The sequence below is a fragment of the Dermacentor silvarum genome, chromosome 1 (assembly GCF_013339745.2).
Source record: "Dermacentor silvarum isolate Dsil-2018 chromosome 1, BIME_Dsil_1.4, whole genome shotgun sequence".
In the NCBI taxonomy this organism is placed as follows: domain Eukaryota; kingdom Metazoa; phylum Arthropoda; class Arachnida; order Ixodida; family Ixodidae; genus Dermacentor; species Dermacentor silvarum.
Window position 1 is genome coordinate 375483564 of NC_051154.1, and position 22808 is coordinate 375506371.

A 22808-nucleotide genomic window follows, 5' to 3' on the forward strand; every position below is an offset into this window, starting at 1 on the left:
ACCCTCCTTTCACCACTATTCTAGCTGTTCTGCCCGCCCATACTTTCGAGCAGTTGCGCGGCTGGTGCGTTGACAATATCTGATACCTCCGATGGCTCGCCAAGCGCCGTAGGCAGTTTATATTTGCGTGTTTGCATGTGGGCGTGCTTCGCCGTAGACCCCAAATCGCTCGGGATGGCAGCGTCTGGTCTTTTTCTCTGAAACGTTCGGACTTGTGTACACTGTAGTGCGCTCCAGACTCCATTCCTTCCTGCCAGACGTGTACACGATTCCGTTCTTTTATTATTGATTACAATGTGGCACTTATCGGTTGAGGCATCGTGCAATGTTGACTCCGTGCTTCTCTGGCGATGGCGTCCACAACTCAAACGTGACAATTATTGCCCCAACCGAAGGACTTTACCTATAGGAAAAACTGCCAACAGTTTTTCGCGCACACTCAATGCCGAAATACACAAAACAAGGAAGTAGATCGCAAACACATTTTGCATAGCTAGCAGAACACCGACAAGAGCTGAAACAAAGTGTCCTTAGCAACTTGATTTTCTTAGTTGGCAGCTGTGTAAGCACAACCATGAATACCGTGGCGCCAACACTACTTCACCCTACTAGAAAGTCCGCCCCGACATTCTCACGGTCTTTGATACATGAATTCATTTCATTTATTTGATTCCAGAGATAGTATACAAGAGGAGCTCAAGGCTAAAAACAAAGCGCCCTGACAAATCCTTGACCACCTCGACTCGTAAGCGAGAAACATAAGTCTCCATCTAATCAGTCAGCCGTTCGACAACTTATTTCACTTTGTTGCACATTCAAGCATCTGATGAGCAGTACTCACTCTGAACTTACTCCCATACAGGTAGAAGTGAAGCTTCATCATTTCCCACACCACTGCCCAGCACTCTTTATACTGTTGAGTAGCCTTTTCTCTCTCAGGTTTAGCTTCTTGCTTGCGTACACAACAGGGTGGGGCACAATCTGGTGTCCCAGCATTTGAACTTCTCCACAGGCGCTGTCCGGAGCATTTGTGCGCAAGACAAATTGTTCATTGATATTTGGCGTCTGTAAAATCGGCTACTCAGCCACCCTATTTTTTAGCATATTGGAAGCTTCTTCATGTTGTTTTTTCCAGTTAACAGGGTTGGGTGCTCCTCTCATTGGGAGCTCCACCGATGAAAGTGCTATCCCGATAACACGGAAATACACGGAAATCATTTTTATTTATTTATTTATTTATTTATTTATTTATTTATTTATTTATTTATTTATTTGTTTATTTAAAGGGTGCGTGAGTGCATTACACAGGAGTGAGGGTAAAAAATACAGGATTCGCGCTAAAATCAAGTTAACCCCAATACCGCCGTGGTGGCTTAGTGGCCAGAGCGTTGCGCTGTTATGCCCGAGGTCGCGGGTTTGATTGCCGGCCGCGGCGGCCGCATTTGTATGGGGACGAAATACAATAGCGCTCGTGTACTTAGTCTTATGTGTACTTTACGGAACTGCAGGTGGTCAAAATAAATTCGGAGCCTCCCACTACCACGTGCCTTATAATCCTACCATAGTTCTGGCATGTAAAACTGCATATTTCTTTAATGTTAACCCCAAGAAGTTGTCTGATTGATTTGAAGTTGTCTGATCAGTGTGCTGATTTGATTTTCGCAGGGCTATCCTCTTTGGTAGCAATCGCCACCGTGATTAGCGTGTGTCTAGGGAATGCGATGCACTCGAAACCTATACTGGGTTTTGTTGGTTTCACTGTTCAGCTTGCAAAATTGTCTTTCAGACAAGCATTCAAGCGCCTCTAAATGCTGATCTCATGTGTCAGTTGCCACCAACACGTCTTCGATAGAGTGTTCCACGTGCTGTAGTCCTTCCAATACGCTCCTCGTGAGTTTTGTAAACACAGGTGTCAATACGGGAGTCAGACCTCTAAAGCCTATACGAATGCGGCATCTTACCCCGGACAAGCAGCCACAACAGCTACCGTAATCGTGAACGAAGAACACCGGAGCAGCATTTCATTCTATCGAAACAATCCCCTTCAAGCCTAGGAAGCGCGCATAGCCCTCGCGCTCTCCCAAACAGAGGTTGCAGTCATAGTGACAGACGCTCAACAGGCGTGTCGCAACTTCTTTAGCGGCAGAATTCATACCAACACGATCAGACTCATCAGTCAATAGCCGCCAACGAGACCAGTCATGATCATCTGGGCACCAGCTAACACCGCGCATTCCTGGCAAAGAGATCGCGAACTCGTGGCTCGAAATTAGAACCGCTGAGCCGGCTCCGAGGAATCCAAGTCCAAGCGCATGCACACTTTATTGACGTACCAAGACATTGCACAGGATCAAAAGGTAACCCTCCCCCACGCAAGTCACTACCTAGAGAGCCGGAGAGATTCCTCCGAGCTCTACAAGTCAATACCCCCACGGAACCAGAAATCACCTCACAGCCTCTACACAATTCTCTCCGCAATGCCGCTTCATCGAAGAACCCGGGTCCCTTAGGCATGTAGTAGGGGGCTGCAGACAGGCACCACTAAATCCTCCTAACCCCTGTAAAGCCAGCGAGCTTCGGCGGAGAGCCTTGGCCAGCTGAAACCTCGAAGATCAGCTTCAGCTGATCGCGAGGGTCCAGGAGGGGTGCCAAGCTCAAGGAATTCTGGATGCGGATGCCTCTCCAAAGCTACATCCACATAATAAAGATGTTTATTCTCTCTATCTCTCTAGATGCACTTACCGACAAGATTAAGTTAGAAATTGACTGTTTTAGGGTTGTCGGCTGCCTTTTTACTGAGCTTACCAAAACATTGCATTTAGTCAACCATATTCAACTTATGAGGCTTGTTTCCTGCGGAATAACTGGCTATGCATTAAACTTATTCAGAAGCTGCTTAAGCAACCATGAACCAAAATTAGCACATCTGGTATCCTATCCGATACTAGAAAAATTGGCATCGGTGTTTCACAAGCTTCAATATTACGCCTCCTGCTTTTTCGACTGCACATTAATGATTTACCTGACTAACCCCTGCAATTGACTGTGTACTGTACGCTAATCGCGCGAATGTTTTTTGTTCACACGAGATAATTCAGGCATTCACTAAGAAACTTAACAGCGATATTCATAATATCGCTGATTGCATGGTGTTATAAATATAGACTAAATAAATAATCCTGCAAAAACAAAACACGTGATTTTCAAATCACTAGCCAAGCATATCATTGTATCCAATTATTATCAATGACGATGCCATCCCATATGTGACACACCACAGATATCTGGGCGTTGCCATTGAACGCGGTGTTTTATGGTCGAAGCATGTGGCAACGTTAAAGAAAAAAATAACTGGGCTTGCTCAACTTTTTCGCTTTCTGGCCGGTATGAAGTGGGGTCCATCTGAGCATTCGCTACTCCGGCAGTACCAGGCTCTCTACGTCGGCCACATTCGGTATAGCCTGCCAGTTTTATCAAGTATGAGCAGGTCATGTTTGCGTAAGCTGGAAGTGCCCAGGCACAGATGCTGAAAACATGTCTCGGTGTTCCAGTTTGCACCTCAACCTATGGAACGATTGAGGAGGCTCGCCTCACCCCTTTACCTGTCTATCTGCGATGCGAACCTCATCGAGTATTCCTGTGACGGCTGTGCCGTCATTGACGCCACCCCTTACCACCACTTCCCCACATAAGGCCAGACTCCACTTTTTCAAGAGCCATTAAATGCCAAGAATCCGCCGTACCATCATACTTTGCCCCTGCTGACCTTCCACGTATGCCCCCATGGGTGATGTCCAAAGTACGGGTACGTCTATATATTCCCGGAATTTCTAAAAAATCGCGAATACCTACCGTCAGCCTCAGACATTTAACACTTCAATATATATCGAAAAATATGGCCCCTCGGTAAAAGTGTATATAGACGGACCGGTCTAGTCGTATGCGTCTGGTGCGGCTTTCGTCGTGCGTGCGCATCAAGTCATTCTACGGTTTCGTCTTTGTAACAAGACGACTACAACATCTACGGAACTAGTGGCAATCAGAGAGGCAGTTCAATATAGCCTTCTCAAGTATGGACAGTCTTTAGTAACGCAAAATTGGCTCTGCAACTACTTAGAGTAGTCTTTAAAGAAAGAATAACAGAGTTTTGGCTCTTCAAATTGCCGAGCTATACACTTTTGCGCAAGAAAACGGCCACCACATCACATTTCACTGGATTCCCAGTCACGGCAACGAACTGGCCGATGCCGAAGCGAGGAAAGCCCTCAAAGAGCCAGTCACTGCTTGCAATTCCTTTTTTAAAGAGCGGACGCTAACTCCCTTCTCTCCAGTGTCATCCAAAAATCAAAAGAAAAGCACTGGGACAATCCGGATAATAGACACAGACGACTGCAGAGATTGGACCCTATCATGAAATTTAGGCTACCACCCAAAATTCAACGCAGCTGTACCAGTCTTCTGGACTGACTAAGGCTGGGGGTAGCCTTTACTTGCAGATACGTGCACCTCATGCGACGCACCAAGTCTGCAGACTGTGAATTGTGCCCTATGTACATGGAAGAACGTCAGAAGTTTGGCAATGACCTTACGCGTATCGACAGCCCACGATTGTCCGAGGAGGTTATTTTACTCCCTTGGTCAGACGCTCAATTAACTTTTAAGGCCATCTAACTTTTAAGGCCAGTTTTAAGGTTACTGGACTTTTTAAAAAGTACAGGCCTGGACTGTAGGCTTTGAGTATACCAAATTGCTTGCCATCTGTTTTACATCCTCCTTATCTCGTCATCGTCACTCATCATGTGCCTCTTTCTTCCCTCTTTTTTTCTTCCCCTTCTCCCAACGCAGAGTAGCTGGCTATAGGAATATACCTCAGGCTGACCTCTTTGCATTTCGTATCAATAAAATTCTCTCCCTCTTTCTCTAATATCCACGTGAGCTCAATTAAAAGAAAGTGTGCATTTGGTGTAAGGACTATTCTTGAAAGCATGTGAATACTTTCATATGCACGAGCTAATTACTTTATACTAAGCTTTCATTCACATTCGTAACACTTACTCCATGACATCATGAAGTTTTACCTATGCTTCCAATTAAAAATGCCGTTCAAAATCAAGCACTCCCGTATCATACCTTGTAGTCCCTACAGCGCAAATGTGACAAACATTTCCCACAATCTTTATATTATTCCTGTAAACGAAGTGTTAAGCTGTAAAATAGGCACCCCTGCTAATGAGTCGGCAAAAAACTCTAGTCTTCTGTACGTCATATCTATCCAGCAGCTCACTAATCTCAATAACACAATTTTCATTTCATATTACTTCTTTTACTTTGGAAAGCACGCACCAACTATGGCAAACAAAGAACTGCATTTGCTGTGATAAAATTTTGGAATGCCACTCCTAGTGTTAGGTCTGCTCCATCTTTGCGTTTATTTAAGAATTCTCTTTGGTCACACATATCGTAGTAATTTATTCTCTTGTAGTTTGCGCTTCATCAGTTTTTGCAGCAGCATTGTTCATCAGCTTGTTCATCCCATTTGTATGATTTGGTGCAGTCCTTTAACTATATCAAATTTATTTGCTCTTCAGTGGTGCTGCGTTCTCCAATATAACTTTTGCTTTGTGCTATTATGAATGCCTTTATTCCTGCACTGCGTTCACTTTTTAAAACAACGCATATTATAGGCAGCTCTCGACACGGTCACGCAACGTCATTTACAATTTTCGGTTGTCCTAAAAAATCAGTTATGCGATTACAAATCAGGCAAAATATACCTGTAATCTTAAACTACACGCGATAACGTCTATATTGTCCGGAATTATGAGAATGTATGCAATAGCGAATTCTTGAACTTTCAAAGTTCTCGGTTTCGTGAGTAATGTGAATTGACAAGCTAACTTAGGCGTTTCAAAATAGCCAATCCTTAGAAAATAGCCAAATTGCTTATGAAGTAAGGTTCATTTATGGGGAGTAACGTCACCATACGATAATTTGGGGTTCCTGGGTCATCTGGGTATGATGGTCACATCACCCGCAACAAAGTCCGCAGTTCCGCCCCCTTCACGCGCTATAGAGGCACAGCTACCGCGCAACTGGCGCACACCTGGTGCGCAAGCGCGCGCTCATTGGTCCAATGATTGAACACCGTGCGCCGCTCGCCAGTCTCCACAGCTGCTCCTTCTCTCAGATTACAAAGATGCCTCGACCAAAGAAGGTGAGCGTTCCTTCTAGGTCATGCGCCGGAACAGCCAGGGATAGGCAGCGCTACCCTAATCTAACGGAAAAGAGGCAAGAATGCTTAGCTCGCAAACACGCAAATAAAGAGCAACTTTACATATAATATTATATGCTTCAGCACAATAATTCCGGTTGAGGGGGCTCTGGCCGTTGTTTGCTCCTCTCTATTTCGCATTTACTTTGCCTACGTATTGATTAAACAACTGAATTTCTTTGTTGTAAATTCTAAAAAGGCAGATGAAGTGAACTAACTATTGTACCGTTTTCTGTTAATCAAATTCTTTTTTGCTACCGTATGGTTTGCAATTGCTCCAGTAGTTGTATGTTATTTATGTACTAGTTACAAGAGGTCTCAAATCACCCTTGAGCTACGGGACCTCTTTCAGTATGTTTTCATCCAATGTACTCATTTCCAATATCGTCAAATAACTCAAATGACATGAAATCAATCAATCAAATCAAACAGTGCCAAACGGTACGGTCGGACGTTTAGGGGTAGCTGGTTAGTCAAACGCAGTTGGCATTTCAGTATGCTTCTTTTTCCAAGGTGAGCTGGCTAAACAGACTCATTTGTTGCAAGCAGGTTCTTGTACAGTCTTCTCTGCCTACAGGGCATAGTTAACAACAACGTGCTCCTAACGCATTTTCTTGTCCGTGCTGTGGCAAGACAAGTACGTCACTTCTAACTGTTGGTTCACAACCATGCAGGCCATCTCTGGTCCGGTGGCTGGGCCTTTCTCCTCATATTTATTGGAAATACCGTCCTATTGGAGCTGACGAGGAGTTTGTAATCGACGTCCCTCGTTTTTCTTGTGACAGGAAAGTTTTGAAATATATCGTTGTGCATATACTTAATCAGCGGAAATTGTTCCATTTACAAGACAATGCTTTATTAGAAATGATCAATATAGAGTAACAAAGGCGTTTGAAGTCACAAGGGCAAAGGTAAGGCAAATCCGTGTACTAGCCATCATTTATATGCTGGCTGAACAGTCATGCTGGTGGCCCCAGTAGACAATAGTGCAAGGTAGGCCTGTAGAATTTTTTTTTTCGCAGACTCTATGGCTCTTTCCACATACAAGAACCGCCATATTGTTACTACCACCCATCGGCGCGTGAACTGCAATGCAAGAACCAGCAGACAGCGATGAGTTAATAGACACAATGTGTAATCTGCGATCGTAATTCGGAGTCCTTTGCGAATATCCCCAGTAGCTACGGCCACAGCTTAAGGCGCGGTCGGTAACACTGGTAGAACGCGTCATGAGTGTGCTGTCTCTGACGCGTTTTATTTCCTGTAGATATTAATTCTCTTATGCCCTCTTGTAGCGGTAACATTACCTTTTGATGTTGCCAGGATAACGATGACAATGATCTTCAGTAATAATGGCTGCACTTTACGCAATGTGGTACAGCGATTTTTGTGTGAAGATGAGTTATGCACCGCTGATAATCTGCTGGTAGTTGTCTGAAATAAACAGACGCAGTGAGATAAACTTTAGTAAAGTTATGTTTACAGCCAAAGCAACAGAAAAGTGGTGAGAATGAGATGTGCAAGACCATACAAAAAAGAGAAATCTTCATTCGAGCCATAATACCCTTAAAGAGAACAGAAATACCAAGAAAGTATATGTTGCCGTAATTACGTTCGGAAGTTTAGTTTAAAATTGCACACATCGATTTATCACCAAGTTCTAAGCACAGTACTTTTAGAAAATTCTCTAAAGCATTTATTTACTACAGCGTACGCTAATGATTCCATGAGTCTTGTCACCGTTATGCACCATCAGCATTGTATTATAGTGCGAATGAGGTCTATATTCGCCATAGCATAGCCACATGCAAGCATGCTGAAAATTCGGCCCCTTGATTCATTTATACACAGTCGCCACCAAGCCCGTGCACGCGGATTTCGAAACAGGTTATCACGTAATAATTGCGCTCGCGTGACGCAAGTCGCCAATAATTGTCGCGATGGGGGATTGCGTTTTCTGTCCAGTGCTACCAATATCATGCGGCTTGTTTCTTGTGTACTGTGCTGTCGCGCTTTACGGTGCAGCAATAGAAAAGAAAATACCAGACTCAAATGTACTTGATGTCTACGTAAGGCGAAGCATGATTTGTAGAAAACGGTTGTATGAATAATGTAACTGCATGCTAAGTACTGAACATTTATGTACAGATTGCAAGGTGTAGTGGTTGTATTTATAATAAGTCAGACAGTGCTTGTATTAGCAAGATGTAAAATTGAAATCAAACTAAAACCGAATGGCACATATCTAGTGGCCCGAGTGGCACATAATTCGAGACTCCACCATCACCGGGATCGGCCCAAGAAAACGGCGAGATACGGTCACCCACGAAAAAGTCGCTGGACTCGGAGAAGGATGCTTCGTGTTAAAATTTGAGAAACCACAAGCTCAGTCGAATCTATTGCATTTGTTATAATATTCAGCGGGCCATTACAGCACTAACGACGGCTTTCTTTTTTTTTTCTTTTTTTTACAGCTGAGTTCTTAAGCTCTTCGTAAGTCCGTTTCTTGCCGACAGAAAATGTGCGCCGATCCTGGCGGTTGTGCAGAAAAGGTGCTAGCGCAATGGCACATACCCCTGTTAACTAGCGAAGATGGTCCGTCGAGTGTACGCCGCAAAACCTCAACCTGGCGATGACATCACCATGCGCCGCCAAGCAACGCTTCGCCCCAGCTGCGCCGACAGCGCCGAGCCACGCCACAGCTGCGTGAGCTGTGATGTCATCGCGCGTGCCGCATCGCTTCGCCTTAGCTTTGCCGATCCATGACGTCACTGTGCCGTGGGAGTATCCCGAGTATCGCGCCGCCGAAGGGGCGGTGAAACGTCGGCGATTCGCAGAGGATCCGGAGTTACGAGCCCGCGAAAGCGAGCAAAAGCGTTTGAGCGTCCAGAAGCGTCCCGGTACTTTGATAACCGAGTGTTCGTTGCTCCTTGGGCTGTCGATGATTCCGAGGTGATCTTGCCCAAAACGTGGGCGAGTCTCGAAGCATAACCACGCAAAAACTTGCCCGAACCGAGATAAAGTTAGGTGGGGTTGCCAGATTCGCTGTTTGCACAGTCTTCGCACCAGTAGTGTGAAGGTGCCCCTATTTTTTTTTTCTTTTTTACCATCAGTTTAGAAACACTTCCTTACGTTCCTGCCATGCAAATGAGCTCAGGTTCTTCCGTCAGAGTGCATGGTATATAGGAGCACATGGTATTGCGTGCAGTGCCATCATCATTATTTTCAGTCCACAGCAAAGCACACTTACTCGCAGAAAGAGAGAGAGAAAGGATGGTGCTAAAAATGGCAGCGGAATGTGGATAAAATAAATATAACACGCTTCGCATATTTGATGTGCCAGCGGGTTCTTGGGATTTACAGATTAGATAGGGCCTAAAGCTTACAAAGCATCAATAGATTCTCTTAATATGACTGTTTAACGTAACACCCGCTGTGGTGGTGAGTGAATATGGAGTTGCGCTGCTAAGCTAGATGGCACGGGATCAAATCCCGGCCTCGCCGGCCGCATTTCGATGGGAGCGAAATGTGAAAAGCGCCAGTGTACCGCACATCGGGGTCACTATAAAGAACTGCAGATGGTTAAAATTAATCAGGAATCCTTTACTATGGCGTGCTTCATTATCATGTCGGGGTTTTGGCACATAAAACCCTAGAACTTTTTTTGCTTGGCATGACGGATGGTGTGAATCACTTTAACATCGTGAGCTAAGTTCTTTAGGTATTGCCTTTGAAAAAGTATTTAGGCAATTTACATTACGCAACCCAGCAGCGGGCCGAATACCAGAAGAGGCTAACACTTCCGAACCTGTGGCCTTCTTTCAGCCACAAAAGTCGATGAACTCATTCACCTTAAGAATTGGTTAAGGCAACTTACGCTCATTCTACAGTTACCTTAAATAATATGCCAAATTTCCTGCGCAGATACTCTACATACAAAATTTACTGTACAGTTTGTTTCACTTACCACGGTCTGCTAATACAGTATATGCCCCAGACCCTTATTTTCAATATAGTTATGCGCCTACCACTCCGGACTTTCTGTTAACAGTAGTTTCCCGTCTCCACCTGGACGTTTTGTAGAGTCGCAAGTGCCTTCGTTGAATTATTCTAAACTTCATGGAAACCAATCTGTGTCCACCTCCACCATACAAGGGACGCCACCTGTCTCCTGCCGACGCTACATTTAAAGTATTACATTTTGGGTGTTTGAAATCAAGAAATATTTGTGGTAGAGTAGCAGTCTGGGTCAGTTGGTACATACTGAATAGTAAAAACCAGTCAAAAGACGAAGGACAGAGAAGAGACGTGGCACACACGACGACTGGATTAACAACTGTGCTTTATTGAAGAACCCCGTCTCTCAGAAAAACCCGGCGAGCATGCGCAGCTCAAAAGCCGACACCCACACACGAACAAAAGTGATTGCAAAACGCCACGTAGTTAACGCCAGTGCGATAGGAAACTAAGTTCCTTCTGCATCAGTGAGAGAGAGGTAGAACTGATGCAATTATCCCCTTGCAAATTGATATGGTAAGCTTCGAGAAGGGGAATCCTTGGTAGGAGCAAGGGCAAGAGGGAGCGTGAAATTCTCGAAGCTTACCATATCAATTTGCAGGGGGATAATTGCATCAGTTCTACCTCTCTCTCACTGATGCAGAAGGAACTTAGTTTCCTATCGCACTGGCGTTAGCTACGTGGCGTTTTGAAATCACTTTTGTTCGTGTGTGGGTGTCGGCTTTTGAGCTGCGCATGCTCGCCGGGTTTTCCTGAGAGACGGCGTTCTTCAATAAAGCACAGTTGTTAGTCAAGTCGTCGTGTGTGCCACGTCTCTTCTCTGTCCTTCGTCTTTTGACTGGTTTTTACTATTCATTAAATATTTGCGCATAAAACGGCCTAAACTAAATAAAGTAAACTAAATATAATTAAAATGAATACAAGTGCCTGCCTGGTGCCTCGAGAAATCGCGCACTGTTATTCTAAAATGACAGCACCGTGAGGCACACTGAAAAAAAATGTGTTTACTCAACCACAGATCGCTATCCATCACAACCGCTTTAGGAGTCGGTCACCGCCACCGTTTTGGAAACGACGCTCGTCACTGTCAGCTTGTCTGCACTTGGCAGGGAAACAGGCTGGCCGACCTCTAACGGCGACGAGTGGTCCGGCCAAACACACAAGTCGCCTTTTCTACGTGACGAACAGAGTTACGGGACAACGGTTCCTAGCAGACACAGCAGCTGACGTGAGTTTTCTCCCCGCCCACCACTCCGACCGAAAAGGGACACCTGTGTCGCTTTTGCAAGCCGTCAACGGCACCCGGATTCCAGTTTTCTCGTCACGCTCCCTCATGCTAAACCTTGGCCTTCGACGAGCGTTCCGCTGAATTTTCCTGGTTGCAGACATCTGTCGTGCAGTCACTGGAGCAGACTTCTTGCACAACTACGGACTCCTTGTCGACGTTCAACGACGCCGTCTCATCGACTCCGTGACCCAGCTATCCGTTCCCGGCGTCCCATCATCAGGCATATCGCCGATCGCGCCTAGTTCTGCCATGTTGGAAGAACCTTTCGCCGCGCTCCTACGCGAGTTTCCGACTGTGACGCGCCTGCCGGCCTGGTCGCAACCGGCGCAACATGACGTCTGCCATCACATCGTCACCTCCCGCCCACCATTTTTTTTGGACCACGGCGTTTGTGCCCGGAGAAACTCAAGATCGCTCGCGCGGAGTTCGAACACATGCTACAAGTTCGCATCATCCCCCCTTTCTCCAGTAATTGGGCATCACTACTTCATAAGGTGCCTAAGAAGACGGGAGACTGGCGACCATGCGGTGAGAACCGGGCAGTAAACAACGTTACATTGCCTGATCGCTACCCTGTCCCGAACATTCAGGACTTCATGGTAGCGTTGCATGGTGCGACGATATTTTCTAAGATCAATCTCGTTCGCGCCTATCATCAACTACCGGTCGCTGAAGAAGACATTCCCAAGACCACCATCACCACACCCTTCAGTCTTTTTGAATTTCTCCGCATGCCTTTCGGCTTGTGTAACGCGGGCCAATCCTTTCAGCGTTTCACCGATTCCGTCAACCGAGGCCTGCCTTTCGTTTTTGCATACATTGGCGACCTTCTCGTCGCAAGCTCTTCCGCAGAAGAACATCCTCGGTCATATCATCGACGCTAACGGCATTCGACCACTGCCGTCCAAGATTCGCGTCATCGAAGACCTTCCCCGACCGACCACACTCACTAAGCTTCGCCAATTTCTCGGGTTCGTCAATTTCTACAACCGATTCATCCCTGATTGCGCACGACTTATGGCTCCGCTAGACGCTCTGGTGGTGAACAAACGCAAACAAGTGCTTCAGTGGACGGAAGAGGTCACCGACGCTTTGACAAGAGTCACGTCTGCCCTCGCCGGCGCCACGCTGCTTAGACACCCAAAGCCAAATGCGCCTGCTGCCATCATGACCGACGCTTCAAACACTGTCGTTGGTGCCGTTCTGCAGCAATTCATCGACAATGCGTGGCATCCACTCGCCGTTTTCTCCAAGAAACTGAAGCCTGCGCAGTCCCGCTACAGCGTGTTCGGCCGTGAATTACTCGCAGTTTACCTGGCTATCAGACATTTTCGCCATTTCCTCGAAGGCCGTGCATTTACTGTCTTGACAGGCCACAAGCCCCTTGTGCACGTAATGAATCGTTCGGCGTCCTGTTACTCGCCCCGCGAGGGTCGACACCTTTCCTACATCTCGGAGTTTACAACCACGTTCCGACACATCAAGGGCACCGACAACATTCCAGCCTCGTGTCCATGCCGTTTCCACGTTGACGTCGGTGCTTTTAATCATCGATGTCGACTTACTCGCCAGTCAACAGCGTGACGACACCGAACTTCGTACACTCCGGAATTCGTCAACGTCCCTGAAATTGGAGGACGTCGTTGTGATTCCAGATGGTACGCCCGTCGTTTGCGACACTTAGACCATACATTCCGGCATCCCTCTATTCGAAACCGTGCACAACCTGTCGCATCCTGGCATACGCGCGACACAGAAGCTCCTTTCCAGTCGTTTCGTTTGGCCTCGGCTAAACGCGCAAGTTCGCGATTGGGTTCGCTGCTGTTTGTCGTGTCAACGCTCCAAGATCGAGCGTCTTCCCATTCCGCCTGCGAAGTCTTTTCTTCCACCGGATGCTCGTTTTGACACCTTACACCTGGACCTCGCCGGCCCTCTCGCACCTTCGAAAGGTTGCTGCTACATACTGACATGCATCGACCGCTATACACGGTGGCCAGAAGCTACACCTATATCTGACACCTCAGCGCCCACTGTTGCAGCAGCTTTCGTGTCTACATGGATTGCAAGGTTCGGCTGCCCCTCCACAATAGTCACCAATCGCTGTCGGCAGTTTGACTCAGCACTCTCCAACGAGCTCCTCAAGCTACTCGGAACAACACGGTTTCACACGAATGCTTACCACCCGCCGTCCAATGGACTTATTGAACGTTTTCACAGGCACCTCAAGGCATCCCTTATGGCGCATGAATCGCAGGAGAAGTGGGTTCTCCATTTGCCTCTCGCTTTACTTGGCATCAAAGCCGCACTCAAGAGCGAACTAGGTTGCTCCTGTGCTGAGCTCGTCTACGGCACTCACCTACGCCTGCCATGCGATTTCTTTGTCGCCATCAGCAAAACACCTATGCCATCACCTGCCGACTACGTTGCCGAGCTGCAAGCTTTCTTCAGCCGGGTACGCCCCGTGCCTACACGTTTGCAAGAAGCAAGGTCTCCGTACGTTTCTCCCGCACTCACCTCTGCTACCCACGTTTTCGTGCGTAACTGTGCCGTGGGGAAGCCTTTGCAGCCGCACTACTCCGGGCCATATTGTGTTCTCGAACGTCGTCCAACGACTTTTGTTGTGAACGTCAACGGCCGATCGGACAGAATTGCCCTGGAACGTCGCAAACACGCCTACATTGAAGCACCCGTGCCATCGGCCCCACCAATGTGCGACGCAACCATGCTGCATCCATCGACGCCGCCTTCGTCTGTGACACCCAATACCAACGCGAAGACACGCCGCGTCACGTGGACTTTTCATCGTTCGTCAAACTTTCATCCTCTCTAGGGGGGGAGCCCTCTGTAGCGGCAGCAGCATTTGCAGTGGCAGCAGCAGAATTCCCAAACATTTTTGAATGTTTGGGAATTCTCGAAATCTAATAAAGAGAAAATGTATATATATTTTTAAAAAGTGCCTTTTCAAAGGTGGTGACATACCTTTTAAGATAGTATCACCGTGTTTGTATCCCGTGATCACCGTGATAGAATCACCGTGATAGTACCCGCCACCTAGGTTGGCGAGTGCTGGCGCTGGCTAACACTTGCAGGGTTAGTTCTAGTTGTAAAACATAAATACCACAGAAAGTGGATGGGAAAACGGTACCGCGGTAGCTGAAAGGTGAGAGCATCGCACACGCAATGCGAAGACGTGGGTTTGTTACCCACCTGCGGACAGTTTTTTTTCATTCATTATCTTTAATTTATAATTTATTTATTTCAGTTAGTAAGTACAAGTAATTTCCCCTGTGTTGTCCTTGGTGTCATTATTTGTAGGCTTCCTATGATATGATTAAGAAAAATCGGGCCCATCGGTTCCCTTTCTTCTCGTTTGTCACCGTGTTTGTTACATAATTTTTTTCGTTAAATAGCTTGGCTAACGCTAGCTGGGACACCCTATAAAGGGTAATAATTTGTAATAAGGGGGGGGGGGGTTTAGTAATGTGCCCCCTTATAGGACACCCTATAAGGAGCGAGGGCAAATGCCATACTTTTCCACTCCACTACAGAGAGTTAAGGGCAACTGCCACCCCCCCCCCCCCCTATGCGTCTATGTAGGCGTATTATTAGCGAAAACAGCCTACCGAAGGCAAAGAGCAGTTACGAACAAGAAAGCTCGGTTAATTTGGTCTCACCTGTCCTATATCGTTATAGGTCGTTTTTTCATGTTTAGTTTTTTTCACTCTCAAGCGTACTTAATTTTGGCTCCAGTACCCATCTCTTGGCGTTGTTCACACACGCACTGCTGAGCTGATAACGGGGCAGTTGACGGGAAAGTCATGGCGACCGAACACTGGAGGCAAACATAAGGAACCATCTGAACGCTACAGGCCATTCGTTCCGACAGTTCCCGCACTCACCGGCAAAAGATGGCTTCCCACTACAAGCGCTGAAAATTCTGTAAGGCGGAGCAAAGCGTCATTGCTACACAGAATTCGTCTGGGCGTTGCCTTCACCCGTCGCTACGCACACCTCATCGGCCAATCGAATGGCCCTGATTGTGAACACTGCCAGACGCCTGAAATGCTTGAACACATATTGTATGATTTCCAAGCATATACGATGGAGAGAAGGACGTTCGAAGGTTCCCTAGCCCGCGTCGGCAGGCAACTACTATCGGAGGATGTTATTCTCGGCCCACGGCCTGACTCTGCAACTTCAATGCGGGCAACAGGACACGAAGCTAGACGAGCGGCTCTAATAGGGCCATGGTCTAATGTACATAAGCACTCACCACTCCTCTTATCATCATCATAATCCACCACAGTACTTTCACTCCCCTTCCCTCCTACCCAGTACAGAGTAGCCGACAAGAGCACACTAGCTCAGGTCGACCTCTCTGTCTTTCCTATCATTAAAGTCTATCTATCTATCTGGTCCAGAGGCGCCACCGAATAGCCGTTAGTACTATCGATACCCTCAATAGACTTTCTTAAAAAAATTACCAAGCGGAAATCTGCTGGTCTGTGGGAGTGCCGGTATGTACGTGCGGTATGATTATGCTGGTCTCGAGCCATGCTTGAGACTAGCATACTGCAGATTAGCATACCGGAGGTCCTGGTCTCAAGCGAGGCTCCGCTTAACATAGTAATTTCAGAATAAATCACGCTTTTTCTTTAGAATAATATCATTACACAAATATTTTATCGCTCGTGATGCAGCGTTCGTTATTCTTTACTGGCATTTAATACACGTTAATGAAGGAAACAAAAAGACGATTGAAATCTAACGCACACCTGGCAGCAATCCTTATAGTTCTTCCAACCTGTAGCGACCGTCAGTAATGTTCGAAATATTTGCATAACCCAGCGTAAGTTATCATGCTTTATTAAAATTGGTTTTGCATAATAATAAAGAAAATTTGCACATTACACCTGGTTTTGTAGTAAATAATGAACCATTGTGACAGGTGGAACACTTCTAACCAGTGTCGTTTGCACGGTGCGGTGGCTGGTTTTGTAGTAAATAATGAACCATTGTGACAGGTGGAACACTTCTAACCAGTGTCGTTTGCACGGTGCGGTGGCTTTCCGATAAAGATGTGAGTCTGAAACCACCACATCTGGCCATCCCCATGCATACAGCAGCACGACAGCGCCGGTTTTCCTTTTGGGTAGTTACGAGAGACTCTGTGTCTGATGATAACCACCGGCCCTAGTGATGAGGGTACGTGTGCGCGCTGCGACCGCTGGGATGAAAACAATAGCAGCAGCTAATGACGTGATTCATTACAGCGAGTACTACTTCCCGCGTCACACATTGCAGTTGGCAAATGATTCTCATCCCTAACAAAGTTGCCTTTCAAAACGATTAAAGGTGAACGAGGGATGCCAAGCTTGGCTAATGCGTAGCATTCGACTTTTCGCAACCGACTGCCTAATTTATAGTCGAATTCATACTACTGCTGAAAGATGTGCCCTTCAAAACAATTGCATATGGTGGATTACAGGTTCAGAACTTTGAAAATGAGTATGCACCTCCGGAAGAAATTACTAACTTCTTTTCGCAGGCGCTCCTTCTTCCCAGACGATAACTATGTATTGAACGGCTCAGTAATTACTTCGGTTCTCTTCATTAAGAACTTCGGTATTCAGATATCTCGCGACATTTTCTGGTGGTCACATGTCACATACATTACATATAACGCTACCAAAACCCTTCGCTGCTTTCATCGCATATTAAAACTGCCCGCGCCATTAGTAATGGACGCCACGCCAAAGTATAATAAGATCTAAGCTACAGTAGCCAGTGGAATATGGGACGCAGAAGAAATTATTCAAACAAGACACTGCAATCTGGGCAATACCATGGCGCCGGATTAATTTTTTAGACTATTCATATAACACAAGTTTCTTCAGGCTGAAATCAATTTGAAACCATCAGATTTGTAGAGAATCGGCGTAAATATTTAAGCTGTGCTTTTTTCATGACTTATATATTGTAATCTACCACCCAAAAGCGATGTCATCTTTCAAGGACACCACCATACCCAAGCGAGGACACCAACAAAATACCCAGCATGAGCACTAACAACGTGTTCTTCCCAGACCACTGTCGAGTGGAATAATCTTCCCGCCAACTTCGTCGTCCACACAAACGCGACACGTTTCAGGGACGCTGTTGAATCGCTTTTCTTCCTATTTTTGACTTTTGTGTTTACGGGATATTTTTTGGCATTTTGTTATTACTAATGCAATTATGCGCTTTCTATTACTGTTTATGCATTCCTATATATAGAGTGGACCATACTCTCAACTTTGTTACTTATTCCTTCGTGCATTTGACGTTTGATCGATTACTTTGTGTTCAATTTTTATGCATATTGCCCACTTTCCGTGTATTACATAACTCTTAATTTGCAGCAATTGATCTGCACTACGCGTTCTGTAATACATTTCTGCTTTGTAACGCAGTCTATTTTTTTTCTGCCCATGCCACTCACTCAAAACTCCATACATGGGTCATTCGAGGTATTGCAATTAAATAAAAAAATATATGCAGATCAAACGCACAACTCAATTGGAATCTATGTGAAGCGAATCTATATTGAAGCGGTAAATCAAATGTCATAAGTTTGCCCATTTTGTGCCAACGTCATTGGAGTAAAGGAAACTGGCCCGCGGGCTTGTACCGTCGCTCACCCGTGCTATACGCAATATGACATACAGAGCTGGTTGGCGTTAGCACGCAGGAAGTATACGTGTGATTGTAGCTTAACGGCTAGAGCATGGCACCCAAGATTGCGCGCACTCTAAGGTTTTGCACCAGCCGTCCAATTCAACGTGCTCCCCAGCAAAAAAAAGAAAAAAAAAAGAAAGGAAAAAGAAAATGTAATGCGGTGCGCTCGCCCTGTCGCCCCTGGATGGCGCTGTTAGTCGAGGGCTCTGGCGCACGCAGAAGTGGAAGGCAGGCCACACGAGATCTAATCGTGCGCATTGCCTTTCTTCACACGTGTTGTTGAAATTTTTTTACAAGATATATCCCAGGTAATTTTTCAGATCTGCGTCAACATCTGGTTCTCTCACAGTACATTTCCTAGGGGAACTTGTCAGTGGCGCGAAATGCATTTTGTGAGAAGGGGACAGAAGGGAAGAGACAATGAAGCGCCAAACTACCAACTGTTTAATGACAGCGTCAGAGCATACAGAAATGAAGTTAACTTCCGCGCGTGCGCAGAGAGCCAAGGTATGACACGGAACTGCATGGTCATGATAACATTTTTTCAAGAAAGCACATTTCTGCAGAATTCAATGTGATGGATGTGTCACTAACACAATCAGACCCTTTCTTTTTAATAAAGAAAGCTTCCAACAATTCCCTCGATGTTTTGTCGCCACTTTTGCCCAGAATCGACACTTGCTTAAAGCTTGGCTCACAATGACAGGCCTTACAGTGCGCAGGAAGATGCGCATTGTCACACTTAGCAATACTATTAGCATGCTCCCTCAGTCTGTCATTAATGCGACGTCCCGTTTGTCCAATGTAGGACCTACCGCAGTCTAGGGGTATTTCATAGACCACCCCTTCAATACAGCTTCTGACCGGGTTGGTGTGCTGCTTCTGGCAGCCCCTCGGCCCATCGCGTGTGATACGAGGGCATAATTGAGCCAACTTGTTGGGAGCTGAAAAAACAACGGGAATTCCATATCTGGTAGCCACCTTCTTCAGGTTATGGCTCAAACGGTGAACATATGGGACTACCTCTGGCTTAACACGCTCCCTTTCCTTCGAGTGCGCCTTCACATTGGCAGTGGAGGCTTTCAACTTTTGCAGCAGGGACTCAATCACAGAATTTAAGGCAGACCGAGGGTAGCCAGCCCATAACAGTCTCTCAAGCTGATTGCGAAAACTCGCCTGCATCATATGGACACAAGACTTGCGCAGAGCCGATTCGAGGCAAAGTAAGGCGATTCCACGCTTCACAGTCTTAGAGTGCGCCGAGTCGTACTGCAATAATTCTTTTTTGCCTCGAGGGATGTACGCACAGCAAACGTGATCACTCAGAAGTGTTAAGTTAAGGTCTAAAAACTGCAACGTACTGTCCTTTGGAAGCTCATTAGTAAATGTAAGTCCTTTTGCATTTACTCTAAAAACTTCTAAAATCTGCTCAACCATTTCATGGCATGGAAAAGGGCACCTATTGTCAATAACAACTAAAAATCGTCAACGTATCTAAAAACTTTAAGAACATTGGGATGAGATGAATTAAAAACACATTGTAGTGCGTGGTCAAAGTAAGATAAAGATTTCACATAAGATGGGTGCTACACGTGAACAAATGCAAGTGCCCTTTTTCTGCAAGAAAATACCATCCTCAAAAGAAACAAAGGTGCGGTTGAGGTAAGCTTCCAAGAGGGAAACAAAATTAGATGCCGACATCTCCATTTGTGACACAAAACCAGCTTCGCCACCAGCCTTGGAAGCTTACCTCAACCGCACCTTTGTTTCTTTATGCCCTCGTATCACACGCGATGGGCCGCGGGGCTGCCAGAAGCAGCACACCAACCCTGTCAGAAGCTGTATTGAAGGGGTGGTCCATGAAATACCCCTAAACTGCGGTAGGTCCTACATTGGACAAACGGGACATTGCATTAATGACAGACTGAGGGAGCATGCGAATAGTATTGGTAAGTGTGACAATGCGCATCTTCCTGCGCACTGTAAGGCCTGTCATTGTGAGCCACGCTTTAAGCAAGTGTCGATTCTGGGCAAAAGTGGCGACAAAACTTCGAGGGAGTTGTTGGAAGCTTTTTTTATTAAAAAGAAAGGGTCTGATTGTGTTAGTGACACATCCATCACATTGTATTCTGCAGAAATGTGCTTTCTTGAAAAAATGTTATCATGACCATGTAGTTCCGTGTCATACCTTGGCTCCCTGCGCACGCGCGGAAGTTAACTTTCTTTCTGCATGCTCTGACGCTGTCATTAAACAGTTGGTAGTTTGGCGCTTCACTGTCTCTTGTCTTCTGTCCCCTTTTCGCAAAATGCATTTCGCGCCACAGACAAGTTCACCTAGGAAATATCAGCACCAACTTGCCCAAGAATAAGTTCTTTTGGCACAGTACATTTATTTTTTCCATTGCTCTTCTATATTCCTATCCATTACTTTTGTAGTAGTTATGTTTATTGATTTATTTTTCTAAATAAATCGTCTGTGGTTTCACACACCATTCATTGTCTCTTAACTTGTAGCTTATCGTAGTGTTTAATTGTTGTGGCCTTGCCATTGTTTCTTTTCTTCTTTCTTTCTGGGCACTTTGCATAGGGGTGATTGAGCAACTCATACAGCAGTTGCCGGGTTGTACGCCCACTTTGTAGTGCGATGATTTTCGTGTAATATTTATTGGTATCTTACCGCGCGTACTTTTCCGGTTTTTAGCTTTCATTTCGATTGCACTTTTCGTATTGACTGTATCGATCTTGCACGCCGTTACGTTCTGCGAATAAAGCTTTTGTTACGATGCCACCTTTCTTGTCTTGTTGCATAACGCCTGTTTTATGTTGACGCAGCCGTAGTTTTCCCCTTACCCAATGCCTTCGTGAAGGCCTGCAAGGTATTTATAAATAAAAAATATCTTCTTAAAATAAATAAACTTAAGAAGCCATAAACAGACATTCGCATGAGAGACACCGGGATTTCTTGTGTTCGATATAATTAATTTTAATCATATTGTTCATAATTATAACAATGCCTGCTTGTGCAGCAACTATATTATACGAATAAACTAGTAAAGGATTGCATAATTTGACATTTCATGCTTCGCGCACAATTTCTCGCTCCATCCAGCCTTGAAACAAGCGCCACGTAGCAGACAATGGCACGCAAATGCACGCAGCAAAACAAACGGAGCTGAAACATTTATTGTGTGTGTGTGCAGTTCACTTTGAATATTTGCATTTGAACTAACAAACTTATTCCTTTGAATTAAGTTGGTTCGTTCCATAACAAAGCCAACACTAGACACCTAGCCCGAAAGGTCGATGAAAGGAACCAGTCGGTGGCTGTTCATACTTTGTACCCATCTCATGACGAGCTCTTCCCCAGATATACCACTTCTACATAACTTCGTGAATGTAGTGGCAGTACATGTGTGCAGAAAAAAAAATCAACGCATTCGAGAAAAATAGCCGCCAGCACGCGCTGGCCAGTGTAGAGTATTCCCCGTATACATCGTCAGCCATCATTTCCTACTCGGTAAGGGATCATATAGCACTGCAAATCCTGTTTTTTTTTTTCGCCTAATGCAAGCCGCACCAACAGTACCGAAGCGCGCGAAAGCCTCATCGACACATAAAAAGCCCTCGGGTGAGAGCGCCCCCATGCGGAGAATGAGCCCGTCACACCCGCCACTGAAATTACACTCTGGTGGTGTTTGGTAGCGCAAGGACCAAGTATGGCCAAAATTACTCTCTCCGCGCGAATGTGACGGCCGGATATACAACCGGCCGACGCGCGCAAATCTCGCAGCCAATGGTAAGAGGCCACCGGCTGCTGTATTGTGGGACCAAGATTCAATCTCACCATCGGGAACGTAATTCAATGTTTTCTAGTATGAGCTATTCGGGAAGAAAGCAGCAACACCCAATATCATCCAGCAGCCATGATCAAGAACGTCCAGGAGGATTCTATAAAGAAAGCTTCACTTTGATGAAAAAGCTCTCGCGAGAAGCACCTCATATCATTCGCAATATAGACGCGGCCTGAAGTGGCCCGTAGACGGGAGTCTGCTTTTCACAACACAGGCTAGTAACCTCGGTTGTTTTCAGCAGGTGACGCAGGTGGTGCTCTCAACAAACCAAAGTTACATTTGTTACAGCGGTAAAAGGAAAGAAATGAAACGAAACACTTACCATTACCGTATCTGCGATCCCTCTACACTGGCTAATCAGTAGCAAGGTAGCCGTGCCACACAAGCAAACGCATTTATTGGCGCGGAACTGGCTTGCAGTGAATATGTCACGGGGACTCCAGAGAACCGCCAGCTCGAAAATAAAAGCGCCCGAACTTATCCGTGCTGGAAGACGCGAAATATCATTCTAGATGCATATATATATATATATATATATATATATATATATAGACTATAACCTTAAACGAACACGGCAGCGCACTTGGGCATTTGACCACTTACGTACGTTATTTGAGACCTTGCTGTCTTTCTTTTTTTTTCTTTTTTTAGTGTAGCATAAAGG

General features: G+C 45.8%; 1 protein-coding gene across 1 annotated transcript in view; it reads right to left on the reverse strand.

Moving 5' to 3' along the window:
* LOC119437468 (A disintegrin and metalloproteinase with thrombospondin motifs 8-like) overlaps window positions 1–22604 on the reverse strand; it is a 257356-nt gene extending 234752 nt beyond the window's left edge. Inside the window, exons 1-2 of the mRNA XM_049660591.1 lie at window positions 22467–22604; window positions 7579–7705 (exon numbers count right to left, since the gene is read on the reverse strand). Coding sequence (XP_049516548.1) covers window positions 7579–7705; window positions 22467–22469 — 130 coding nt within the window. The 5' untranslated portion in view covers window positions 22470–22604. The remainder of the gene's footprint in view (window positions 1–7578; window positions 7706–22466) is intronic.
* Between the last annotated feature and the right edge of the window lie 204 nt (window positions 22605–22808).